Source organism: Heterocephalus glaber, unplaced genomic scaffold (genome assembly GCF_053883595.1).
Source record: "Heterocephalus glaber isolate CG9 unplaced genomic scaffold, H.glaber_assembly_v1.0 deba00001606, whole genome shotgun sequence".
Taxonomy (NCBI): Eukaryota; Metazoa; Chordata; class Mammalia; order Rodentia; family Bathyergidae; genus Heterocephalus; species Heterocephalus glaber.
The window spans coordinates 36491599-36513497 of record NW_028258377.1 but is presented as its reverse complement, the minus strand read 5'-3'; the positions used below and the strand labels follow the sequence as shown (position 1 = coordinate 36513497).

Genomic DNA, 21899 nt, shown 5'->3' with positions numbered 1-21899 from the left:
GTTGGGTATTTCGTCTCAGTGATGAAGAAAGTGACTAAGGACACTGGGGATTGAATCCAGGGCCTTCCCTCTGAACTACAACCCCAGCCCTACTTATTTATTTATTAAGGTCTCACTAAAGTTGCTCAGGCTGGCCTTGAACTTGAGATCTTCCCGCCACAGCCCCCTGAGCCCTGGGGTCATGGTGTGTGCTGCTGTATGCAGTTCGTGGTGACTGTTTCACCACAATGTGTCTGCAAATCAAAATATCAGGTTGTACATCTTCAGTAGGTACAAGTTTATATTTTATTTGGTGGTAGCATGTCAGAAAAGGAAATTAGAAAAATGAGACAGAGATGCTAAAGGGCTGGGGTCCAAGAGGGGCAGCTGTGATTACCAGAGGGGGAGTCACTGCTCATGGCTGCTAACGGGAGTCCATTCTCTCCCTGACTCAGTTTGCACAGGGAGGGAGGTGGTGTCTTTTGAGGTTCTGAGCCTTCTCTGAGGTGAGCGGGAAAGGGGCCGCTGTCCTGGACAGCCCCGAGGCCAGGCCGCCTTTCACCTGCGCTTCTGCCTGCACGGGGCCTGCAGTGGTGCCTCAGCCGCTCTCTCGCCTCCTCTCTCCGGCTCTTGTCAGCCTTCTGCCCGCCTCTCCTCCTCTACTCAGCTGGGCCTCCCGACTCCCTCCTGCAGTGCTCCTCTCCGCCGGCTCCTGGCCTGAGACAGGCCACTCCATGCCCATCCTGGTCCGAGCCCAGCTCACTGTCGCGTGCCATCTCCGGGCAGAGGCCGTGCTGGTCTCGGGGGTGCGGGACTGTGTGCATGCAGGGTGGTTTTCAGCCTGGTGCACTCTGTCCAGTGGTTTCCAGATCTTAGCTGCTGCCTCTGGGCTCTGCTTATGAGGCCTAATGGCCACACTGCCTGTACCTTACCCCATCAGGATGCAGTGCCCGGGTGACAGACTGCCCTTCCCTGCGGCCATAGACACAGGTGCCCTCTGCTACGGGATAGAGGACATTCACCAGCTTCCCTGGTAGTCACCTATGGCCTAGGCTTAAGCTGCTCACTCCAGGACTCACAGGAGAACATTCCAGAGCTCGTTTTTGGTTCTGAAATCTCGTCTCTTACCCACGGGGTGATACATGGAGAGCTGTGCCCATCCTGGGCGCTTTGTAAGCTCTGTGAATAACCGGTCCTGGCCGGGCCTCATCCGAGGAGCGAGGCTACGCATACCCACCTGTGTTGTAGTGCTTGGTGCAGTACCGCAGGTCCTTCTCTTCCTTCAGGATAAACTGAGGCAGGGTTAGTCCGTCTGCCACCTGCACAGCTCCCTGCTCCTGCCACTCAAAGATGAGGTCATTCATGGTGTATCCAACTGGAGGGGTCAGAAGAGGTTGCAGTCACCACCCAGGGGTGCTTGTGTGAGGCATGTCGGGCTCAGAGGCTGAGGATGGCGCTCCGGAGAGCCCGGTGCCCTCTGTAAATTATCCTCACAAGAGAGCTCACAACTGGTTTCCCCGTTTACGCCGACCCCTCAGCCCTCTCCGTCTCTTCCCGGCCTTCCACACCCTGCCTGAGCTCGTCTTGCTGCCTGTTGCTCACCCCCGTGTGAAACCGAGTGGAGAGCTGCTGCTTCCGCCTGCACGCCATCCTTGCCGACCACCTTTGTTGGAGAACGGCTCTGGGGAGCAACTCTATCACACGCTGCCTCGGTGGACGAACTGCTGGGAGCAGCTCGAGCTGTGCGATGGTGACGCCGTGAGGGCAGTGAGACTCTGCCCTAGGACTTGGATGCTTGAGAGAAGGGAGGTGAGGCTCAGAATTGCCTGCTGCCGACTCCCCTGAGGGGCCCAAGAGAAGGCTCTGCTAATTCCTGCCGCCTAGCTGCTTGGGTCTGTTTCCTGTACTTTTAAGTTAGTGAGACTTCTGCGGTTGCCCTGAAAGACCGGCTATCCCACATGTTCAAACCCTGGGCTGCCACAAAACCTTCTCTGGGTCCTGCTGTTCCCCATTGGAAGGAAGCGCTCCTTTGAGGCTGTAGCATTTTCTATTTCTGACAACACGCTTACCACTCGCTCCCCCAGAATGGTTTGTGCAGCCAGTTGCCTACCTCCTGTGCTGAGCCGAGCCGAGCATCCACATTCCGGGGCTCAGGGACCTTGGCCTATTCAGGCCAACGCCCCCGTTTCTGGTGAGCACACTCACAGGGACATGGAGCAAGGCCTCTTTGGAGAATGCTGCTGACTCCAAAGGTTGGGCCTCAGCCAGGCAGCGTAATGAGCATTACGTTTCTAAAGCATTTTCTAAGAGCAAAGCCCTCATCTAGAGTTTGAGTTATCACAACAATCCCCTGGGTTCAGCTATCAGGGAGATCCTGCTGGTCCCACAGGTAAGTGGGAGCTTGACTCTGTAGGAGGACTAATGCAGGCACTCACAGCTTTCCAGTTGCATGATACAGGTCTGGACATCCATGGGGAAATTCTTCAGGTCCATGGGGCAGGCCAGTGTCAGCGTGATCCTGGGAAGAGAAGAGAGTTGGGTGGTGTTGGATGCAGGGAAGCTGGGCTCTGTTCTGGTTGTGGCCAGAACACCAGTTGTCCAGGATAGGGAAAGGAGGCCAGACAGCGAGTGTTTACTGAGAAATCAATGAACATTCTTGAGTCCCTGGGGTGGAAACGGAGGCTCAGCAAGGTGCAGTATGTTGCCTAAAGTCACAAAAGTCAGGGGGCTTCTGGGCTTCTCAGACCTGTCCCTAGCAGGTTGCTGGGGGCCAGGGGCTGCACCGACGCGGCCTTCTGAAGAGCCCTCAGGTAGACACTGCTGGGCCTTTCAGCTGAGCTGCACCAGGCCTCAGGCACCCAAGGTGCACTGCAGCAGGTCCTGGGTTCCTCAGAAGTCATTCCAGAGGCCCCTGATTGCTGGGCATCCACACCGTGTACTCACATCTGGGGTCCTGCCAGAGTAAGAAGGAAAGTGCCGGGCTCCCCAGGATTCTGGGATGACTGTTTATTTTGGTTTGATCAACCCTTGCATAGGCTGCAGCCTGGGGGCCAGAGGGAGTTCTGCTGGCAGAATCCAAGGCCTATAGCTCAGGCTGGGATACAAGGCTCCAGCTTGAAAGGCTTTACCCACATCAGAGCACCTGCTGCAGGGCAGGGAGAAGAAAGGCTCTCGGGTCGCCAGGCTGGCTCCCTGCTCTGATAGTGGGGATGCTGGGGTGCAGAGTGGGGAGGTTGGGGCTTGTTTGAAGTCACCCAGCAAGCTGTCGGCCCAGCCAGGATTCAGAAACCTGTCTCCTAGCGTGTGGATCCCGAGGCCCAGTGGGGTTGCCTTACTAGTTTGCTGGCAGGAACTGAGCTCTGCCAGGCCAATCTCGTGCCCCAGGGCCCCTAACTGGTGCTGCTCTGCTGGAACCTGGCTGCTGGCACCTTGGTCGTACTGGGCCCTTGATGAATCCCCCCTGCGGCTCTCACCAGCAGCTCTGGCTGTGGGCAGCTTAACCTAAAAGTAGAAGTAAGCCAGGGTAGGGGGTGGGAGGAGGAAGAGGGAGGAAAAGAAGAGAGAAGGGAGGAGCAGAAGGAGGGGACAAGTGAAGGGAGTGAATGAGACTGAATTTTTGAAGATAAAGGCTCCAAAGTGGGGCAGCTGTCACCCTGGCTTAATTTCCGGAAGGTGAATAACCTTGGGAACATTGCTTTCTGCTGATGTGTCCTTCTATCATGCTGCACTGGGACTAAGCTTCGTGAAGATAGGAAACTATCCAGCTAGCAGCGAAACCCAAGCAGAGTTGTTTCGACGCTCCCTCCTCCCCAGCCTGCTTGGCTGAGCACAGCCACACCTGAGGGTTAGGGTCAGCAGGGCTTCTTCCAAGCCCTGGATATTTAAGGTTCATCTCCTATGGAGATGGATCAGCCGATGGAAATAAGATTCATTTCCCTGAGGAACCAAATGGGACAGCGCAGTTGTTTAGGGGCAGTGGTGTTTTAAGCTTTTCGAATTGAAAATACATTCATTCATCAAATATTTGCGTGCCTCTCGAATGCCACGCCCTGTCCTAGGCTTTGCCATGGATGGCCTCAGGTCCACAGAACACAGATTAGATCTAGGTTCTGAGCTAACTATGGCAACTGTGGTGAGTTACTTACATTTCCAGATAGATCTTCACTGGCCTAATCTGCAAGTTGAGCACAATAAAACCTACTTCCTGGGCCAGGGATTTAGCTCAGTGGTTATGTCGCCTGCCTCGCAAGTACAAGGTCCTGAGTTCAATCCCTAGTACCAGAAACAAAACAAAACAAAACAAAAAAACTCCCCTACTTCCTGGGGCTAGAAGGAGGAGATACAATCCATGAAATGCACCCAGCAGAGCCAGTGACTCCTCAGTGAATGCAATGCATGCTGTTGCTGTGCATATGTGAGGCCACTTCTTCAGTCGTGGACTCGGTCATTGTCTCCACAACCCTGGGGAGGTGATTAGGACCTAGATGGGGAGGGGTGGCGGGAGACTGAAAGCCGTGCCTCACCAGGGTCTGCATAACCCATAGCTGGGAGGGGGTCTGGCCTCTGGGTGCACTGCAGGGTGTGTGCAGTAGAAGAGTTTGTAGAAGGGATGGAGCAGACATGGCATACAGCAGTGAGCAGGACCATCCAGCTGGCAGGCCTGTCTCCTTGGGAGCTGCTGTGATTTTCCAGGCTTGGTGCCTTTGCCCTTGCTATTGGTCATCATGTTTGACTCCTCCTGAGACGCTGGATGACTCAGACTCCTCTCTCTAGACTGCCTTCCCCGGTCTCCTTGGTTACCATGAACCTCACTCCTAGAACTCCTAGTGGCATTTTATTCATACTTGTTGGGTGTAAGCTACAGAGCTGGGACTCCTACTCTGCTAAGGTGTGGAGCTGCAGGCCTGTCCAGTTTGTCTTGTCTCTCCCTGGGTGTTTACTTCAGAGGCCGATGGGGCAAGGCATGTTCTGAGGAGGGAGTGGAAGACCGGGCGGAGAGCTCACCTGATGCTGTAGAGGACATTCCCATTCCGGGAGATCCGCAGCAGTTTGTTGTCTGTGGTGATCTCGTGGAAGTGGGCCCCCTTCTCGTTGGCGAAGAACAGGTCAGGCTTCCAGATGGAGTCCAGCATGGACGGGTCCAGGTCCAGAGAGTCATCGGGGTATTCATTGTAGGCCAGGCGGGGGTCGTTCCACTGCTGCCGCAGGAAGATGTTGACTCTGTAGTCCTGCAAAGGGGACAGGGAGGGGGAGGCGGGCTCAGACTCCCGAGGAAGTGTGTCCCAGCTGCCCTCCTGGAGGGGCTTACTGGGCGGTGGGTATCTTCTCTGGGGACGGAAGGAAGTCTGTGTTAGGCAGAAACATGGGACATAATTACCCCTGAGCAGCCCTAAATGCCTCATGTATTCACATCTGAACTGAGGTGGTTTAAATGTTATTGTTTCTTTTGAAGACAGTTTAAAATACAGTTCAAAGACTAATGTCATATACCCTCATTTTCATCATCCCCTTAATGCTGTCGCACGTGCTTCGTGTTTTCAGAGAATGACTCTGTTACAGATAAAGTCGCAGCCCCATTTTGACCATTGACCCCAGGGGTACCGTCATTCTTACTCACACTATAGTCTGAGAGTTACGGATCTAGAGAGGTCCGAGGAACAAAAACAGAAACAAAAAGCTGGTGTCAGCATTCACACCGTTCTGTTTAAAGACAACGATTCCCGAGCAGCGAAGGGAAGCTTCGAGAAGAATTCTAGAGCGCTGCTGCTGGTCCCTGGGTTCAGATCAGTCTGCAGTAATCCCTGCCCTCTGTAACTTTGGATGGAGTGTGTTGATTTGTTCGGGGAAGTTTAGCAAATGTGGAGGAGCTGCACTGACTGGCAGCTGCCCCTCTGGGCAGTGCTGAATTAACGTTCCTCTGATGGGATTGAGGTGCGGCTGTTTCACTGGCAAAAGGTTTGCAAGGATGAAAGCCATTTGGGAAATAGTCTAGATGACCTCACGCAGCCGCGTTGTTTGTGGCAGACTGCTCAGAGACTAGGCGCTAGCGATTTCCAAGAAGGAAGAGCAAGTGCGACAGTGCTCTGGTGGATTTTGGCCATGGCACACTTGTTCTGCACACGATGCTGAACCTTCTACCCAGCACAGATCCGGGATTGCTGTCCCAGTCCGAAGCCTGCCCTATCCGCTACCTTTTCTTTTTCCAAATGAAGAAACTGAAGTCAGAGAGAGGCAAGACTGACTCAGGGTCACTGTGACACTACAGCGACAGAGCTCGCTGTGGCTCCAAGTGTCCAACCCCTCCCCAGGGCTTGTTCAGCCGCCCCTGAGATCCCAGTGGAGCTGAGAGTCTGTTTAATTTCCATTCCCAACTGGAGATGCAGTGAATGGTATGGGTAGGCCTCAAAGACGGGAAACTGGGTAATGCTGTTAAGAAATATTTCATTAGGGATACCCAGCGTGGTGGTGCATGCCTGTAACCCCAGCACTCTGGGAGGCTGCGGCAGGAGGATCACAAGTGTGAGCCCAGGCCGGCAACTTAGAGACTTGGCAAGACCCTGTCTTAAAATTAAAAAAAAGTGCCGGGGGTGTAGCTCAGTGTGAAGGCCCTGGGTTTAATCCCCAGTACCCCCCAACACACACGAAAGAAAGAAGGAAAGGAAAAGATGAGAAAAGAAAAAGAAATCAGGTTCATTAAGAAAATCTGGGATCATGAGTATTGCGGCTATACAAGAGAATTTGGGGTATATTTGTATTTCCCAAAGCAGAAGGGCCTAGCTTCTGTGTTGGACTCCCAGAAAGGCCTGTAGTTCCCCAAAGATTAATACCCTTGTTCAAGTCCAACTAACTTTCTTTCTTTCCCTCTTTCCTTCTTTCTTTCTTTCTTTCTTTCTTTCTTTCTTTCTTTCTTTCTTTCTTTCTTTCTTTCTTTTCTTGTCTTTCTTTCTTTTTCTTTCTTTCTTTCTTTTATTCCTTCCTTCTTTCCTTCCTTTCTTTCTTTCTTGCTTTCTTTCTTCTTTCTTGCTTTCTTTCTTCCTTTCTTCCTTTCTTCCTATTCTTTTATTGGTACATTTTAGGTACACAATACGTTTACATTTCTCATTGGGTGTTTGTACCTGTACATGATGGATCTTGGTTCTTATTTTTTCCCCATTCCCTGTGCTCCCTTCACTTCTTCCACTCTTCCCTATTTACATAGATTTCAAGTCCAACTTTAAAGACTTTCATTCAAGAAATAAGCTCCACATACGGGAGCCTTCTGCTGCTCTTTCCTCAAGGGTGCTGTATAAATGTGGTCATGCTGCGTTTCCTTGGGGGGCTACTTCTCAGTCCTCCCTGGCCTTCACCCATCATCAGCAGGGGTGAACTGAGATGAACAGCCTTCCCCTCTCTCCCTCAGCCTTGCCCTACTCTTCTCTTGGTGCGGTGCGGATTTCATTCTGTTTGCTTACAGAAATATCAATAGTTTCAAAAAATGTTCCAAGGTATTTTATAGGTTTTTTCTATAACTTAATTGCAGCCTCTCCCTCCAGCCCCATAGAAAGTGACACCTGGGCTCATAATCTCATGCCTTATAAGTCCCAGGGTGGAGGGAGAACTCGAGGCCAGGTCTGGCTGTCGCTCCTTTGTTTTCCTTGGTGATGGTAACAGACAGCTTGGAAGAGGCCCCCCTGGTCATGGGGTGGGAAACAGTCTCTCCTTTCACTTGGATCTTTACACGAAGTGTGTGTGTGTGTGTGTGTGTGTGCACGTGTGCGCTTGGACAAGGCACTGGGGAAGTCACATGGGAGTGAACAGACTGACAGGGCAGGAAAAAGCCTTTGATCCCCAAGCCCCAGCTGCATGTGCGTTGTTCTGGCCAGTGACATGTCAGACTGCAGGAAGCGGAGAGGCGGAGGGGAAAGTGGCATTCCCTAAAATGGCCTGTGTGGCACCAGGTGTCTTGGTAGACACTGCCACATACATTTAATCCTCACCAAAGCCCTGCAAGCAAACATTCAGGTTCCCACGGTGGGGGTAAGGAAAACGGTTTGGAAAGGCTGAGAAACTGAGGCCAGCGAGAGGCTGGGTGGGACCAAGATGAGGCCTGGCCATGCCTCTAGCAGGCTCTCATCTCTGTCACTTGGGTGTGGAGAATCAATTCTGTCCCTTGTCCTCATTGCTTTGGCAAATTCTGCCTGTGCAGCTTAAGCCTTCAGGGCCCCTGCGTCCCCCCAGGCTTTCTTCCTTCCTACTTTGAGCACTAGGGGATCCCCGTGTCATTCCATGGAGCACTTCCTCTCCACGTGAGTCTGATCTCCTCACCTCGGTGGGCAGCAAGTTCAAGGGGCAGATCAGACCTCGTGTTTTCTTCTGCACCATTTCATCTACCAAACCAGTCAGTGCATCTAGGAGCCACCAGTGCTCAGGAGAAGGAGGAGGGGGCAAAATCAGAAAAGAGACGCACAGGACAAAACAGCTTTTTTTGTTTTTTGTTTTTTCAGACAGAATCTCTCTATGTAGTTCAGGGTGGCCTTGAACTTACTATGTAGTCCAGGCTGGTCCGGAACTCATGGTGATTCTCCTGCCTCAGCCTTCTGAGTGCTGGGATGAAGACATGCACCACTTCACTTGGTGAGGAAAACATTTTCTAAGAGTCACACAGCGATTCAGCAAAGGACCTGGCTTAGAACCTGGCTCTGCTTCTCTAGAAGAGAGCTTACTGTTAGAAATAGGATATATGCTCCCTAAGAACTGTTCTAAATCCAACAGCTGAGGGGAATTAGTGGGGTTTTTTCCCAACACCATTTAACCTGGATTTATTAAGTGCCAGGCAGTGCTCTAGGTACTGGGGAGTCTGCTATTCAGCCACAGAGCCTGGCGTCCACTGATGGTCCCATGTGGGGGCGAAGGCTCCGGCAGGGGCCATGTGCAGGGCCCTGGGGGGTGCAGAACAGCAGTCCCCAGGCACCAGTGTTACGTTTCGGGGAGACCAGCTGTGGTCGGGCCATGGGAAAGTCGAGAGGCAAAGAGAGTGTGGTGCTCGGGAAAGACTGGCAAGTCCCTGTCTGTGGAGGAATGGGAGGAGCAGACGGGGCTCCCCAAGCAGCATTTGGACTGAGACGTGACAGCAATGCGAAGCCTCTGAAGAATTTTAGGCAGGCATGGATATTATTCCACTTGCATTTGATTACTGATATTTAAAAATATTTTATTTTTTCTTATTGCAGAAGTAGTGCTCGCTGACTGCAAAGAAAACACGAATGTGCATCATCCATTAGAAGAAAACAGAACCTGTAGGGTGTCCTATAAAATGACCAGTGCAAAGTTGGAGCAGGAACCTGGGGCGGGGCTCAGGGTCCCCAGGTGCTGGATGCCTTCTGTGAGTGTCCACTGGCTCCTCCTCCCGCGGCTGCTACCCAGTTGGTGGACGGCAGGGGAAGTGGGGTTCAGAAATCAGTGCATGTGGTGTGACAGGCTGAGAGTGGAATGCTGTTTTGCTGACTCAGCCTTACCCTTCTGTTGGTCTATATTCAACGTGTTGGGGGCCATGTTGGGGGCCAGAGGACAGCCTCCTGCAGCTGGCGTTTTACATCTCAGCCTCTCAAAGGTGGCCCATGAACCTGGGGCAGGGTCTGGTCCAACGGTCCAGGACCGACTCACCCATCCTGCCTCAAGCCCCTGATTTCCGATCCTGAGCTGCCTTGTGTATCAGATTAAAGTAGAGCATCCACACATCATTCATTCATTCTGCAAACACTGATTAAGGGCTCCCTCTGTGTCACCTGCAGTTGGATCTGTCCTCCATTCCCCACTGTGTCAAATTCTCACTTCTAACAAACTCCTCTAAATCCAGTATTGCAGTGAGATAGGAAGCATGGAGGGTTTTTATGCTCCCCATGCTCAGAATTGAACCCAGGGCCTCGTCTCTGGGTCCCACAGATCCTAGCCCTTTTAAATTTTATTTGGAGACAAAGCCTCACGAAGTTGCCCAGCCTGGCTTCACACGTGTGGGCTTCTTGCCTCAGCCTCCTGGCTAGCTGGGCTCACAGGCATGTGCCGCTGTGCCTGGCTTATGAAGTGTTGCCATGGGAAAGAGCTAAGAGGACGTGGGAGTGTGTGGGTGGGAAGGGGTGTGGAAGGTGAGAGGCTGCCCGCTGCAGTCAGAACCGAGACGCGTGGTATGAAGAGGTGGGCATAAGAGCAAGATTCCTGTGCCTTCCGAAGTCCCTTCAGCTCTAGAAGGGAAGCCTCTTCTCCAAACTCAATCCGCCTCTATAAACATTTATCAGGCTGAGTCAGAAGTCAGTGAGGGTAGAGGCAGAAGATTGTGGTTTCTACACTAACAGATCTCAGGTTATCCCGCAGGCAAGGTAAAACTCGGTCACAAATATGTGCCATAGGAAACACAAGGTGCTAGGGATCATGAGAAGTTCTAACAAGCTGCGACTACACGTAGCTCTCAGGTCACAGGCATCAGCTTGGATGGAGTTTTAGAAGCTCTCAGACAGGAGATGGCATCCAAAATAGCCCACTTCAGTTTGTTCCATCCTCTTGAAGTTGGCATCTCTAGATCTCGTGTTGTTCTGGTTTTACCAGGAAGGAGGTCATTGGTGTGTGAGGACCACAGAGCCGAGGCAGACAAGTTTAGAGCAGGGTCGGATATGAGGAACAGGGTCACAGCCTCGGGGTATTTAGAATTAGGATGAGGAGGGCTGGGAGTAAAAGGAATCTCATCTGTTAAGAATAGCAAAAGTGTCTAGGCGGGGCACTCAGGGCTCTGTTCTGTTTGACCATTATCGGCATAGGACCTACTAATTTACCAGGCATTTTTTCCAAGGATGGCTTATTTTATCCTTAAAATAATCCCATGGCACAAACGTGTCCAGCCTAATATATGGCTGAAGCAGGCTCGGGGAAACAAGTATTTTGTCTATGTCACACAGATGTTAAAAGAGGGGCTGGAATTTCAACTTGACTTGTCCGATCGTATGAAGTTCATGCTCTCAACCACAGGGCCCTGATAACGCTGTAAAATGAATTGATTTGAGACGGTGTCTGGATTTTATTCAGTCAGTAATTTGGCATCAGTGAAAACTTAAGTGGTGGAGTAACATCAGAGTTTCGCTCCAGGAGGATCAGTATGCCAGGAGGGACCACAGGAGTGGAAGTGAGAGAGAACAGCTACAGGGAGATGGGTGGGAGGCTGTTTGACAGCCCAAGCGAGAGGCGAGAAAGCTCTAAGCTAAGGTGGTGAATGGGGAGTGGGTTCAGGTGAGAGGTTCTTTATCACCGTCCTCTTCATTACTTGCACCATTAAATATTACAACTAGAAAGAACCGTGGAGACTTCTATCTCAGCTTCTTCATTTTACACATGGCCCAGAGGAGAAAGGTGACCTTCCTAGGGTTCACAGAAATCCAGTGACCTTGGCAGAATGCACGTGCAGTGATGACTCCAGCCCACTTCTCACACTGTATACCTTTTGGGGCCAGGAGTTGAGGGACTTGGGGGCCTCCGCCATCCGCGAGGTAGAAGGAGAAGCTCTAGCAGGGGTTGGCCCTGGAGTCTGGGATTAAGATGCACAAGGGCGGGACCAGTCTGCCAAAGACCGGGGCCAGGGGACCCATTCAGAGGGAGGCCTCTCAGGCTTGGTTTCCTGGGTGGTGCCTTTCCTCCCCTGCATTTTCCCAGGCCTCTGGGAAGCACTAGGAGTGAAGGAGTCACACACGGTTTCTGCAGAAATGGTGACTTAGACTTAGTCTCGGTCCTTCGGACACGTGAACCTTGCTCAGTTGGTGCATGTAGGGTTTACTAAGCCCTAGCTGAGGGTCAGGTACTATGCTAAGTGCTTTGTAGGAAACGTCTCACCAAATAAACTGAGAATTTCATAGAAAACTGAAGCCTTGGGATATTAAGTGCTTTGTTTAAAGTTAGTGACGGATCTGAGGTTTGACCCCAGGACAATTTGACTTCAAAGTCCTGTGCTTTTCAGTAGTATGCTGTAGTGGCTCCTATTATCAAGAATTTATATTTGTATTTGTTGCTCTTTTACTTTTCTTTCTTTCAATTTTTATTTTTATTACTACGCATTTGCAGTACACAATGAGCACAATCCCCATGGGGAGTTGGTACATGTACGTAACACACCTTCATTCTTTGACATCTCCTTTCCCTCCATTCCCTCCCTGCTCCAACCATCTCTTCATCTTCTCATTTGCAAAAGATCTATTTCCCTATTTCCTATTATCTATCTTTTATTTTCTCTTTATTTATATTTTGGGTTTCTCATATAAGAGAAAGCATGTGATATTTAAACTTGTGCGTCTGATTTATTTCATTTAACATTATAGTCTCCAGGTGCATCCATTTTCCCACAAATGACTTAAATCTATCCTTCTTTATGGCAGAATAGTACTCCACTGGGTCTTTATCCATGCATCTTTATCTGTCTTTATCCATCCATGGATGTTTATCCATCTATCCATGAATCATTGATGGACACATAGGTTGCTTCTGAGATTCAGCTATTGTGACTGTGCTGCTATAAACATGGTTGTGTATGGATCACTGTAATATGGTGTCTTTAATTTTTTGGGAAGATTCCTAGAAGAAGAAAAGCTGGAATAGACTTTTTTTTTTTTTTTTTTTGTACTGGGGATCGAACTCGGGACTTTGCGCTTTCGAGGCAGGTGCTGGAACCACTGAGCTAAATCCCCGGCCCTGGAATAGACTTTCTAGTTTTAGTTTTTTGAGGAATTTCTATGATTTCTGCGCTAGTTTCCACTCCCTTCAACAGTATAAGGGGCCCTTCCCCCACAGCCTTGCCGGCATTTGCTGTCACTTGGTTTCTGGATGGGAGCTCTTCTTTCTGGAGCGAGGTGAAATCTCACAGGTTGTGAACTCTGCTGTAGTTCTAATGGGCTCATCTTTCTAAGTGGTTTGCTGCTTTTCTCTAACAGCTTTTCAGATTCTGTCCCTGTGTTGCACTTCTAGGATTTTGCCTATGAGGCATTCTTTTTTGATCACATCGATTTGGGATTCTGTATGCCTCACTTATTTGTTTTTTTTTTTTTTTAAATGTAATTTTATTAGGTTTTTTTTTTTTGGTACCAGGGATCGAACTCGGGTCTTTGCGCTTGTGCAGCAGGTGGCAAAACCAGTGAGGTAAATCCCTGGCCCACCTCACTTATTTGTATGTTTAATTCTTTCCCCAAATTTGGAAATTTTCTGCTATTATTTCTGTAAACAGGTTTTTATGCCATTTGTGTTGTCTTCTGATTTTTCACTAGTTCCAATTAATCTTAGATTAGTCTTCTTTGTATCATCTAGGAGCTGTTCAATCCATTTTTCATGTTCTCTTGTTGCTTTTAAGGTATCTCTGAATTGGTCTGCTGCCCATACTTTCACTAGAATTTTTAAACTTCTGGATTTCTGTTTGGAACCTTTTCATGGATTCTAATTCCTTGATAGACTGGGTATTCATGTTTTGTATCATTTTGTTTAGCTCAGCTACCTTTTTATTAGTGTTCTGTAAACTTCCTGACATTTTGTTTATTACATCCCTTATCTGTTTAATTATATCTTCTCTGAGCTCACTGAGTACCTTATTGATCCATTTCTTAATCTCCTCTTTTATATTTTCAAATAATTCCCCTGTGTGGGATTTGTTTTCCTTCCCCTCAATGCCTGAAGGATTGGGTTTGGAAAAACTGGCAGTTTTTGGAAGCAGTTTGTTGCCTTGTCTTCTCAATGGGTCTATTTTTGTTTGTTTTGCTTTGTTTTATTTTGTGCTGAGGTTTGCAGATGCTTGTAGTGGAAAGTCTTTGTTGCTGGCATGGAGGTCTCTTTAGTTAGTGTCTGTTTTTCAGAGATGCACTCTGGGCTTGGCTAACTTTAGTCCTTTGCCTTTGTCCCAAGATCCAATCATCCCCATTAATTTGGGAGGGAAGAGTGCAGTGTAATTGGCCCAGCACTTACTTCCCTGGGAATGGACCATGGTATCGTTAATGACATAAAGGTAACTGAGATATTGGAATACAGAGAAAAACCATCAATAGCAACAACTATGCCACCCTGGCTATAGCAAGTAAATCAGCAACAGTATTATCATCTAAGACAAACTGGATATTGACATACCATAAGAACCAATAATATGTCACCCTTCACTATGGAAAAGAGATCTGTAATTGTAGTATAAACCCTAAGACAAACTAAATATTGACATACAGTTAATATCTACCAAATGCAACAACTATATCTTCATTAACAATAGAAAAGAATTAATAATAATAACAGAGTTAACTATCTAAAGATTAATAAAACTTAATGGTTATACTAGTAACCATTTATACTAGTAAAGATATAGGGGGTTGGTAATGGAAGAATGACAGAAGAAAAATTTGAAAACTTGAACAATGGAAGATGAAAAGGAGAAGAAAAAGTGAGACAAAGGACCATATTAAAGAGTAGAAGGATATTAATAGAATTAGAGAAAAGTAACAGAAAAGAATAAAGAAGAAAAGGAAGAAAAAAGGGAGAGAAAAATATGGAGAATAAAAGAAAAGAAAAAATTAAAAGAAAAAAGAAAGAAGAAAAAGAACAAAAAGGAAAATCCCTAAACCAGTAAAGGGGTGGGGGGAGAAAGAAAGAGTCCAAAAATAAAAGGAAAATTTCTCTGTAATTTTGAATGAGTGGCTTTTCTCCAGGATCCTCAGTTTTGGAATTATGTGTGTCAAGGCTTTCTCTGCCTAGCTTTGTGGCGTGTGAGTTTGTGAGGTGCCCCCCTGTGCTAGAGGCCTCTCTGTCTGTTTTCCCCAGGCTGTGGCAAATGTCCAATCCAAGGTGTGTCTTTGCGCACACTGTAGATGGGGAAGGTGATCAGATCTAAGATCTGTGCTGATGCAGGCAGCAGTGGAACTTCATGCAGCCCAGTGCACTCACTGCCAGCATCCTCAGACCCAGCCCTTTCTAAGCACAGCACAAGCCGTCCTGCCATGGAGGATGATAGAGCACATGTCCTTCTTGGCCTGAGCACAAACCTCTCAGCTCTTCTATGTCTAGCCCACACCCTCTCCTGTGGCTGTCTCCCAGCCAGTCAGTGCTGGTGGGTTACACTGGGAACCCCGAAGTGAAGTTGTTTTGTAGTTTTTCTGAGTCCCAGTCTTAAATTATCAACCTCTTCCTGAAATGACTCCTGATCAAGCACTCTCTGGAAATACGGCCGGCACTGCACTGGTTCCCTCTCTGGCAGTTGCATGCTGTGTGGAAGGAGCACCCTTGGAGTAAAACCCCACACTCCTTTTGCAGTTCACAATAGCCGTGGGCTCCTCCTGGGGCCTGCATAGCCAGCCAGCTCCCTTATTTCTCCCTGGAGCTCCTGGTCCTGGGGGCTTACAAGGCCTCTGTGGAGGCAGATTCTCCTTCTTGGAAGCTGGGGTGAATTTACAGACTGCTTCATTCCTTTGTTTGAAAATTAATTTTATTCTTGTAGTTTATATTTGTCATACACAAATATTCACATTCATCATAGGGAATTTGTGCCTGTACATAATATATCTTAATTCTTTTTTCCCCCATTTATTTTCTCTCCCTTCAACCCTTCTTCTCCTCCCCATTTCCAAAAGCTTTGTTTTCATTTTTTTCCTTCCATTCTCTTTCTTCACCATTTCCCTTCCTTCCCCTCCCCCTCCCTAGACTGCCTCATGCATTTCTCTGCACTGTGCCTGTCTCTCCAACCTCTCTGTAGCTTCCAATTTTTCTGTCAGTTCTTTCCTGATTCCTGCAGATCTAGCTACCTCTTCCCTTCTCCTCACCAAGTTGTCACTTTCCGGGTGTCTGGAGAGGCTAATCTCACTGCCGACTGCTACACTGCCTTCTTCCCTTCCACTCACTGGTTTTCAAAGCACCTTCACATTAGATTTTGCTTTATGAGGTTTGGTATGGAAGAGAAAATTCTTAACCCATTGGATATGGACACTAAAGCCCTAAAGGCTGAAATTCCTACTACCAGTTACTTGTGGATGTAGAAATGATAACAATGCAAATAATCGTCACATATTGGACCAGGGATTTAGCTCAGTGGCACTGAGCCTGCCTTGTAAGGGCAGGGTCCTGAGTTCGATCAGTGGTACCAAAAAAAAAAGAAGTCACATATTGAGGCTTTACCAGTGTGACACCATGTTAAGAGCTTATATGTGCTATTTTATCTTCACAATAACCCTGTGATTTGAATTCTATTATTCTCATTTTACAGTTATGAAATCAAGGCATATAGAGGTTAAAATACCAATCCTGACATCACACTACTAGTCGCTTTCAAATCTGGAATTTGAACTCAAGATGTTAATGCCAGAGTCCAAACATTTAGCCAGTGGCCCACCCAGGATCTCTCAGGATTGCTTTGAGTGATAGTTTCATGACATCTCAGTAGCATAAAGTACTGCCCCTGGCTGCTGTTTTGTACCTGTGGGTTGTGATGCGCACAGCTAGCAGAAGTATGGCAAAGGGCACAGGACAGAAGGCATCTTCCCTAGGCCTAACATGCCTTTTTCTGGATTTGACCCGGGGTTCTGCCCCACTCTGTCTATACAGGAGTCCAGTCCTGGCCCACTCCCCAGATCCCTGATTCTTGACTGTGTGGTTCCAGGTGTCTAATTGGTGCCATAAGCCTCTCTGAAGTCCCCACAGCTGCCTGCTGCATTCTCATTTGCATATCACACGATCAGAGTATATTTGTTGTAAAGAACAGTGTATAGTTTGGACCAGTGAAGCAGAGCATCTTTGTTTGTCTTTAGGGGAATACTAAAGCCCAGTATGAGTTTAGTAATTCTAGAAAGATGCTAATAGCAGCATTTTTATTGGATGTCTAACATTGGCTGAAATTTTGTATGTATTGTATTTGAAAACCTTTTATCAACCTAGCATACTGGGTATTATTATATACATTTTACAGGGAAAGAAGCAGAAATTCAGTAAGGTTAAGACAGATGTTAAGTGTTTTATCTAAGATCACATGGTAAGTCTTAGAATATGTGTATAGATCTAGGATTTCTCATTCCTAATTTTATATTCTTTTGATGATCACATGCTATCGTTCTGTTTCCTTTTTGTAAAAAAATTTTAAGCCAAGTTCCATCTGCTTTAAAAACACCTATTTAAAATATTTATTATCTTAAAATATTCATTTTATTTGATATTTTAAAATTAAATATTTACTACTTAAATATGAAGTATTTTATTAAATATTGAAATTACTTAATTAAAATTTTAATTCAATATTAAATATGAAAATTTAAATCTTCTGTTGGGTACATGAAGGCAATATATTGAGCCCATGAGACAGGTTGGTTCATAAATATCCTTATCATCAGTGTCAGGTGGAAACTTTGAACTGGGATATCAAACAGTGGGGTGGTTTGATAATTGGTTGCCAAAGGATGCAAATTGAAGGTTGCATGTTAACCTGAAAAGAGGAAAGATGACAGGTGGCAGTACCAGGGACAGAAGTGAAACATGGGTGAAATGAGGTGTCCAATGCTCATCTCCTCCAAAAAGAAAAGACCAAAGCAACAAATAAGTAGTGACACTTTGAGAAAAAGGTCTAAAGGAGAACACTGGAATTCAGCAAGGGAGAGATGGGAATCCTGTAAGATGGAGCTCGGAATGGCAGCCAAGCACCCTTCCCCTGTGATCCTGGCTTCCCATCCAGGACAAGCTTAGGGTCCAGAGGGACTCCTAATTGTAGGGGAAAGGTAAGCAGGAGATCTCCAGCAGCCCTCATTACTGCTGCAGTCATCTATAGTCCTAGCTGCAGGAGAGTCCCACAGCTCTTATTGGTCTGGAGCTCATGTTAGGGAGCTTCCTGGACTCTTTGTGGCTGCAGTTCTTCAAAGAAGAAACTCACATAGTGTCCTTCTCACTCCACAGATTCCGAGCAGCTACAGGACACCATCTTGAGACTGGAACCCCTGCTGAAGTACAACCTGCCTGAGAGGATGGTGGCTACTGTATCTCCTCATATCTGAAGCCCCACTGTCATTCCACCATGATCACACAGGTGACTGTAGTGCTGTGATCCCAGCTCGACTCAGTGGCACAGTTATGACATTGCCACCCAAGCCCATGTAGCACCCTGTTCCTCAAGGAATAGGTGGTCTAGCAGAGCCCTAAGGCTACTCCCAGGGGTAGGGAATCTGCCACTGTGTGTGCCACCCCTGAGGACCAACCCACCCGACAGTCTCCCACTTCCAGCAAAGGTGCACCATGGCCTCCCAAAATACCTGCAGTCTAGGCCACTGAGGCACTTGCAGGCACCACTGACATTGGCTACAGCTGAAGCAATCACATGGAGACTATGTTCTTGAGGTTTCCCAGAACCAAAGCCAAAGCACCCTATCCAACTGATAACCCATCCACAAGAAAAAGTCCTTATGAAAGCTACTCCATAAAATTGGAGGAGGTGACTGTTCTTCCAAATGCTCAGATATCAATGTAGAGGCATGGAATCATGGAAAAGTGAGGAAAACATCACTTCTAAAGGAACATAACAATTCTCAAGTAACAGGCTCCCAAAGAAATAGAAATCAACAAAATTCCTGAAAAGAGATTAAAAATAATCATTTAAAAAATCTCAGTGAGGTACAAAAGAATTCAGATAGGTAATTCAGCAAACTCAGGAAAACAATTCATGATCTGAGAAATGAAATCAGAAGTTCAACAAAGAGATAAATATAAGAAAGAACCAAACAGAAATCTTGGAGTTAAAAAACTCAGCAAATGAAATCAAAATACAGTAGAGAGCCTCAATAGCCAACTAGAATAAACTGGAAATTTTGTGAACACAAAATAGAAAAAAAGAGAAAAGAAAGAAGAAAATCTATAGAACTTATGGGACAAAATGTGAAAAAATACCTGAATTAAGGAAATTCCAGGTGAGGAAATGGAAAAAGGGATAGAAAACCCTTTAACAAAATGATGGCTGAAACCTTCTAGTCTTGGGATAGACACAGAAATCCAGGTCTAGAAAGTGCAAACATCTCCAACTATACTCCACTCGAAACAGTCATTCCCGAGGCATGTTATAGCCACACTGTCAAAAGTGAAAGTTAGAGAACTGTATAACATTCGCAAGATAAAATTGTCAAATCACATATAAGGGAATCCATATTAGGCTAACAGCAGATTTCCCATCAGATTAAGAGACGATGAGTTGATAAATTCAAAGTGCTGAAACAAACTTGGAAATATGAAAAATAAGGTCACCCCTTATTAGTTAAATTAATAACAGAGAGGAATATGCAACAGAGGAATTTGGAGAAGCCCAGCATCAGTCACAGTGATCCATGTGTAATCTCACTGATTATGTTATGCATTTTAATTTAATAAGTAGAATCCTTATTTTTTTTGTTCCATCTCATTTAGAGAGCTACTTTATAAACTTGTGGAAATTTATTGTGTAGTACAAGAAAGGGCATTTCAAAAGCAGGAACTTGGCAGTTGGTAACTAGCCATTATCTGGGGGATAACGTCACTATGTCTGGAGGAGCACCAACTTTCTTGTCTCTGGAAAGAGGTTATCTTTGTGGTGAGACAAGCATGGTTTCTTAAAACTCTTGCCCTCTGGCCTGGATAAAACTTTCCTCAAGACGATCTATCTCCCTTTCTTCCAATTCTGTTTATTCCAAAAGCAATTTTTGCTTGGCTTTCCTGGTATTTGGATTATGGCAAGGGAGCTTTACAATTATTAGAATGAAAAGCCCTCTTGTAAATGGAAATAACTTAGCAGTCTTCTTTGCCCACTTCAGTATTTTCTGGGTTTGTTTGCCAAGATTCAGCTTTCCTCAATTTGATGTGTTGGAGAGCCACACACTGGGCTATGATACATTTGTGATTGTGATGCCTCCCTTGATGGAATATTGGGAAATGGTCTTCCAGAAGATGATACTAAGCCTTGTTATAACCCTATTTTCTGCCCATTAACATAATAGACAGAGTGTTCTCTTCTCTACCTTTTCTCAGTTTTCTGTTCACCCAGGCCTTTGTACAGTGCTGAGCTGTATCTAACTGAACAGTACTTAATAGACTTTATCTTGGATCTCCAAACTCAAGAGTATAGAAGCAACCAAATTCAAACTGTGTAGAAAGACAGAAAGTGTAATGGAAAAAACAACAACAATAGCACATCCTCTCAATAACAACAATCAATCCCAGAAAATATCCAGAAATAAATGTTATAAGAAATGGATTAGATGTATATGAGGTGTGATAAAAATACAGTGAATGTTTAAATTAACATTTAAAAACATTTACTACAGTAAAAATTTATTACAATGTCTACATTGTCATTAATTTTCCTCAAAATACCCTCCCTCACTTCAAACATACTTATCCAATTGTTCTTGCCACTTTCTGAAGCAGTTCTGGAAGCCATCTTTGTGACTGTCTTTTTATGGCTGCCTCAGTCTCCTGAATTGATTCAAGAACCTTATAGTAGTTTTTTTCAAATAAAAACACTACAGTGTGTCCTCATCTACCTTATTATTTACTAGATCTGGCAGTGTGTGACTTCTGGCTCTTCCTCAGAGTCAAAATGATCACGAAAGGTAAATTAAAAAAAAAAAGTTTTGAATCAATGTAGGACAGTGAGGCAGCCACAGCAGTGCAACTAAAGACACACAGGAGGGCTTCCAGAACTGCTTCAGAAAGTGGCAAAAATAATAAGACAAATGTGTTCAAAGAAAGGGGAAGTATTTTGGGGTGGATTAATGGTAATGTGTCTTTTACTGTAGTAAAATTAAAATCATTCCCCATAGTTTCTGATCACACCTCATATTAAAAACAAACAAACAAACAATCTGACCAACCAACCAATGACTCTGAAAAGTTACTGAAAGGCCTAAAGGAATACCTGTGTAAATTGAGAGATGTACCCTGTTGATTAAGTATTGTAATGTCTTTCCAAGTTAATCCATAAATGCAATACAATCCCAATCAAAATCTGAGGGAATTTTTATAGTACTCAAAAAGCTGATTCTAAAGTTCATATGGATAAGAGAATGGGGGTAAGAAACCTTATACAAGAAGGACAGAGGACTTTCTCTACCACATACAGAGATATAAATTTAAGTCACAGAAATTTTTTTTTTTTTGGTACCGGGGATTGAACTTGGGTCCTTGCGCTTGCACAGCAGGCGGTGAAACCACTAAGCCAAATGCCTGGGCCCCAAGTCACAGAAATGTTAAAGCAGTGTTGTATTGGTGTGGGAACAGACAGGACAGTGGAGCAATACATTAGAATTACAAAGTAAACATGTATGTATGGGGACTTAGTGTAGGAGGAAATTGGTGGAGAAATAATGGCTATTTAAAAATGGTGTTGAAATAACTGCTACCTAATCAGAGAAAAACAGAGTCAAACAACCAACAAACACTTCCTAGAAAATTAGACTCCAAATGGATTAAGGAGGTACATATATTTAAAAATCAACCCTATATATTATTCAATATGTCCAGTCAGCATATCAAAGATGCTCAAATTTTCTAAGAATTTGGAGTGGAAATTAAACATGACAAGGAGGTCCTCTTTTGAAAATCACATTTGGTGAGGGTAAAAAGCTTGACAATATTGTGGTTTGGCAAGGATGAACAGAAATGAATACTATTACAGGGAGTATAAATTATTAAGGCTTCTCTGGAAGGGAGCTGGGTAATAACATCTGTCAAAATACTTTTGAAGAAGTGTATGTTCTTTGATAAAGCAATTTCACTTCTGGGATGTATTCTAAGGAAATGCACGTAGAATTAGCACCAGGATGTCATGGCACTGTGTGTAATAGTGATCAGCTGGAGGAACTGAAAGGAACATCAGGAGAGAAGTGGTTAAATACCATAAAATGGTGTGTGTCCACACCAGACTTCTACAGGGAGACCACAACATCTGT

General features: G+C 46.0%; 1 protein-coding gene and 1 long non-coding RNA gene across 3 annotated transcripts in view; one reads left to right on the top strand and one right to left on the bottom strand.

Annotated features, from left to right (window-relative positions):
• Positions 1-20593, top strand: part of LOC147823004 (uncharacterized) — a 28951-nt gene extending 8358 nt beyond the window's left edge. The window contains exon 3 of the long non-coding RNA XR_015444843.1: positions 17887-20593. This is a non-coding gene — a long non-coding RNA (uncharacterized LOC147823004). The remainder of the gene's footprint in view (positions 1-17886) is intronic.
• Positions 1-21899, bottom strand: part of Glra1 (glycine receptor alpha 1) — a 101254-nt gene that overhangs the window by 32699 nt on the left and 46656 nt on the right. For both annotated transcript variants that reach the window (XM_013078811.3, XM_004836543.4), the window contains exons 4-6: positions 4984-5207; positions 2415-2497; positions 1217-1354 (exon numbers count right to left, since the gene is read on the bottom strand). In XM_013078811.3, coding sequence (XP_012934265.1) covers positions 1217-1354; positions 2415-2497; positions 4984-5207 — 445 coding nt within the window. The remainder of the gene's footprint in view (positions 1-1216; positions 1355-2414; positions 2498-4983; positions 5208-21899) is intronic.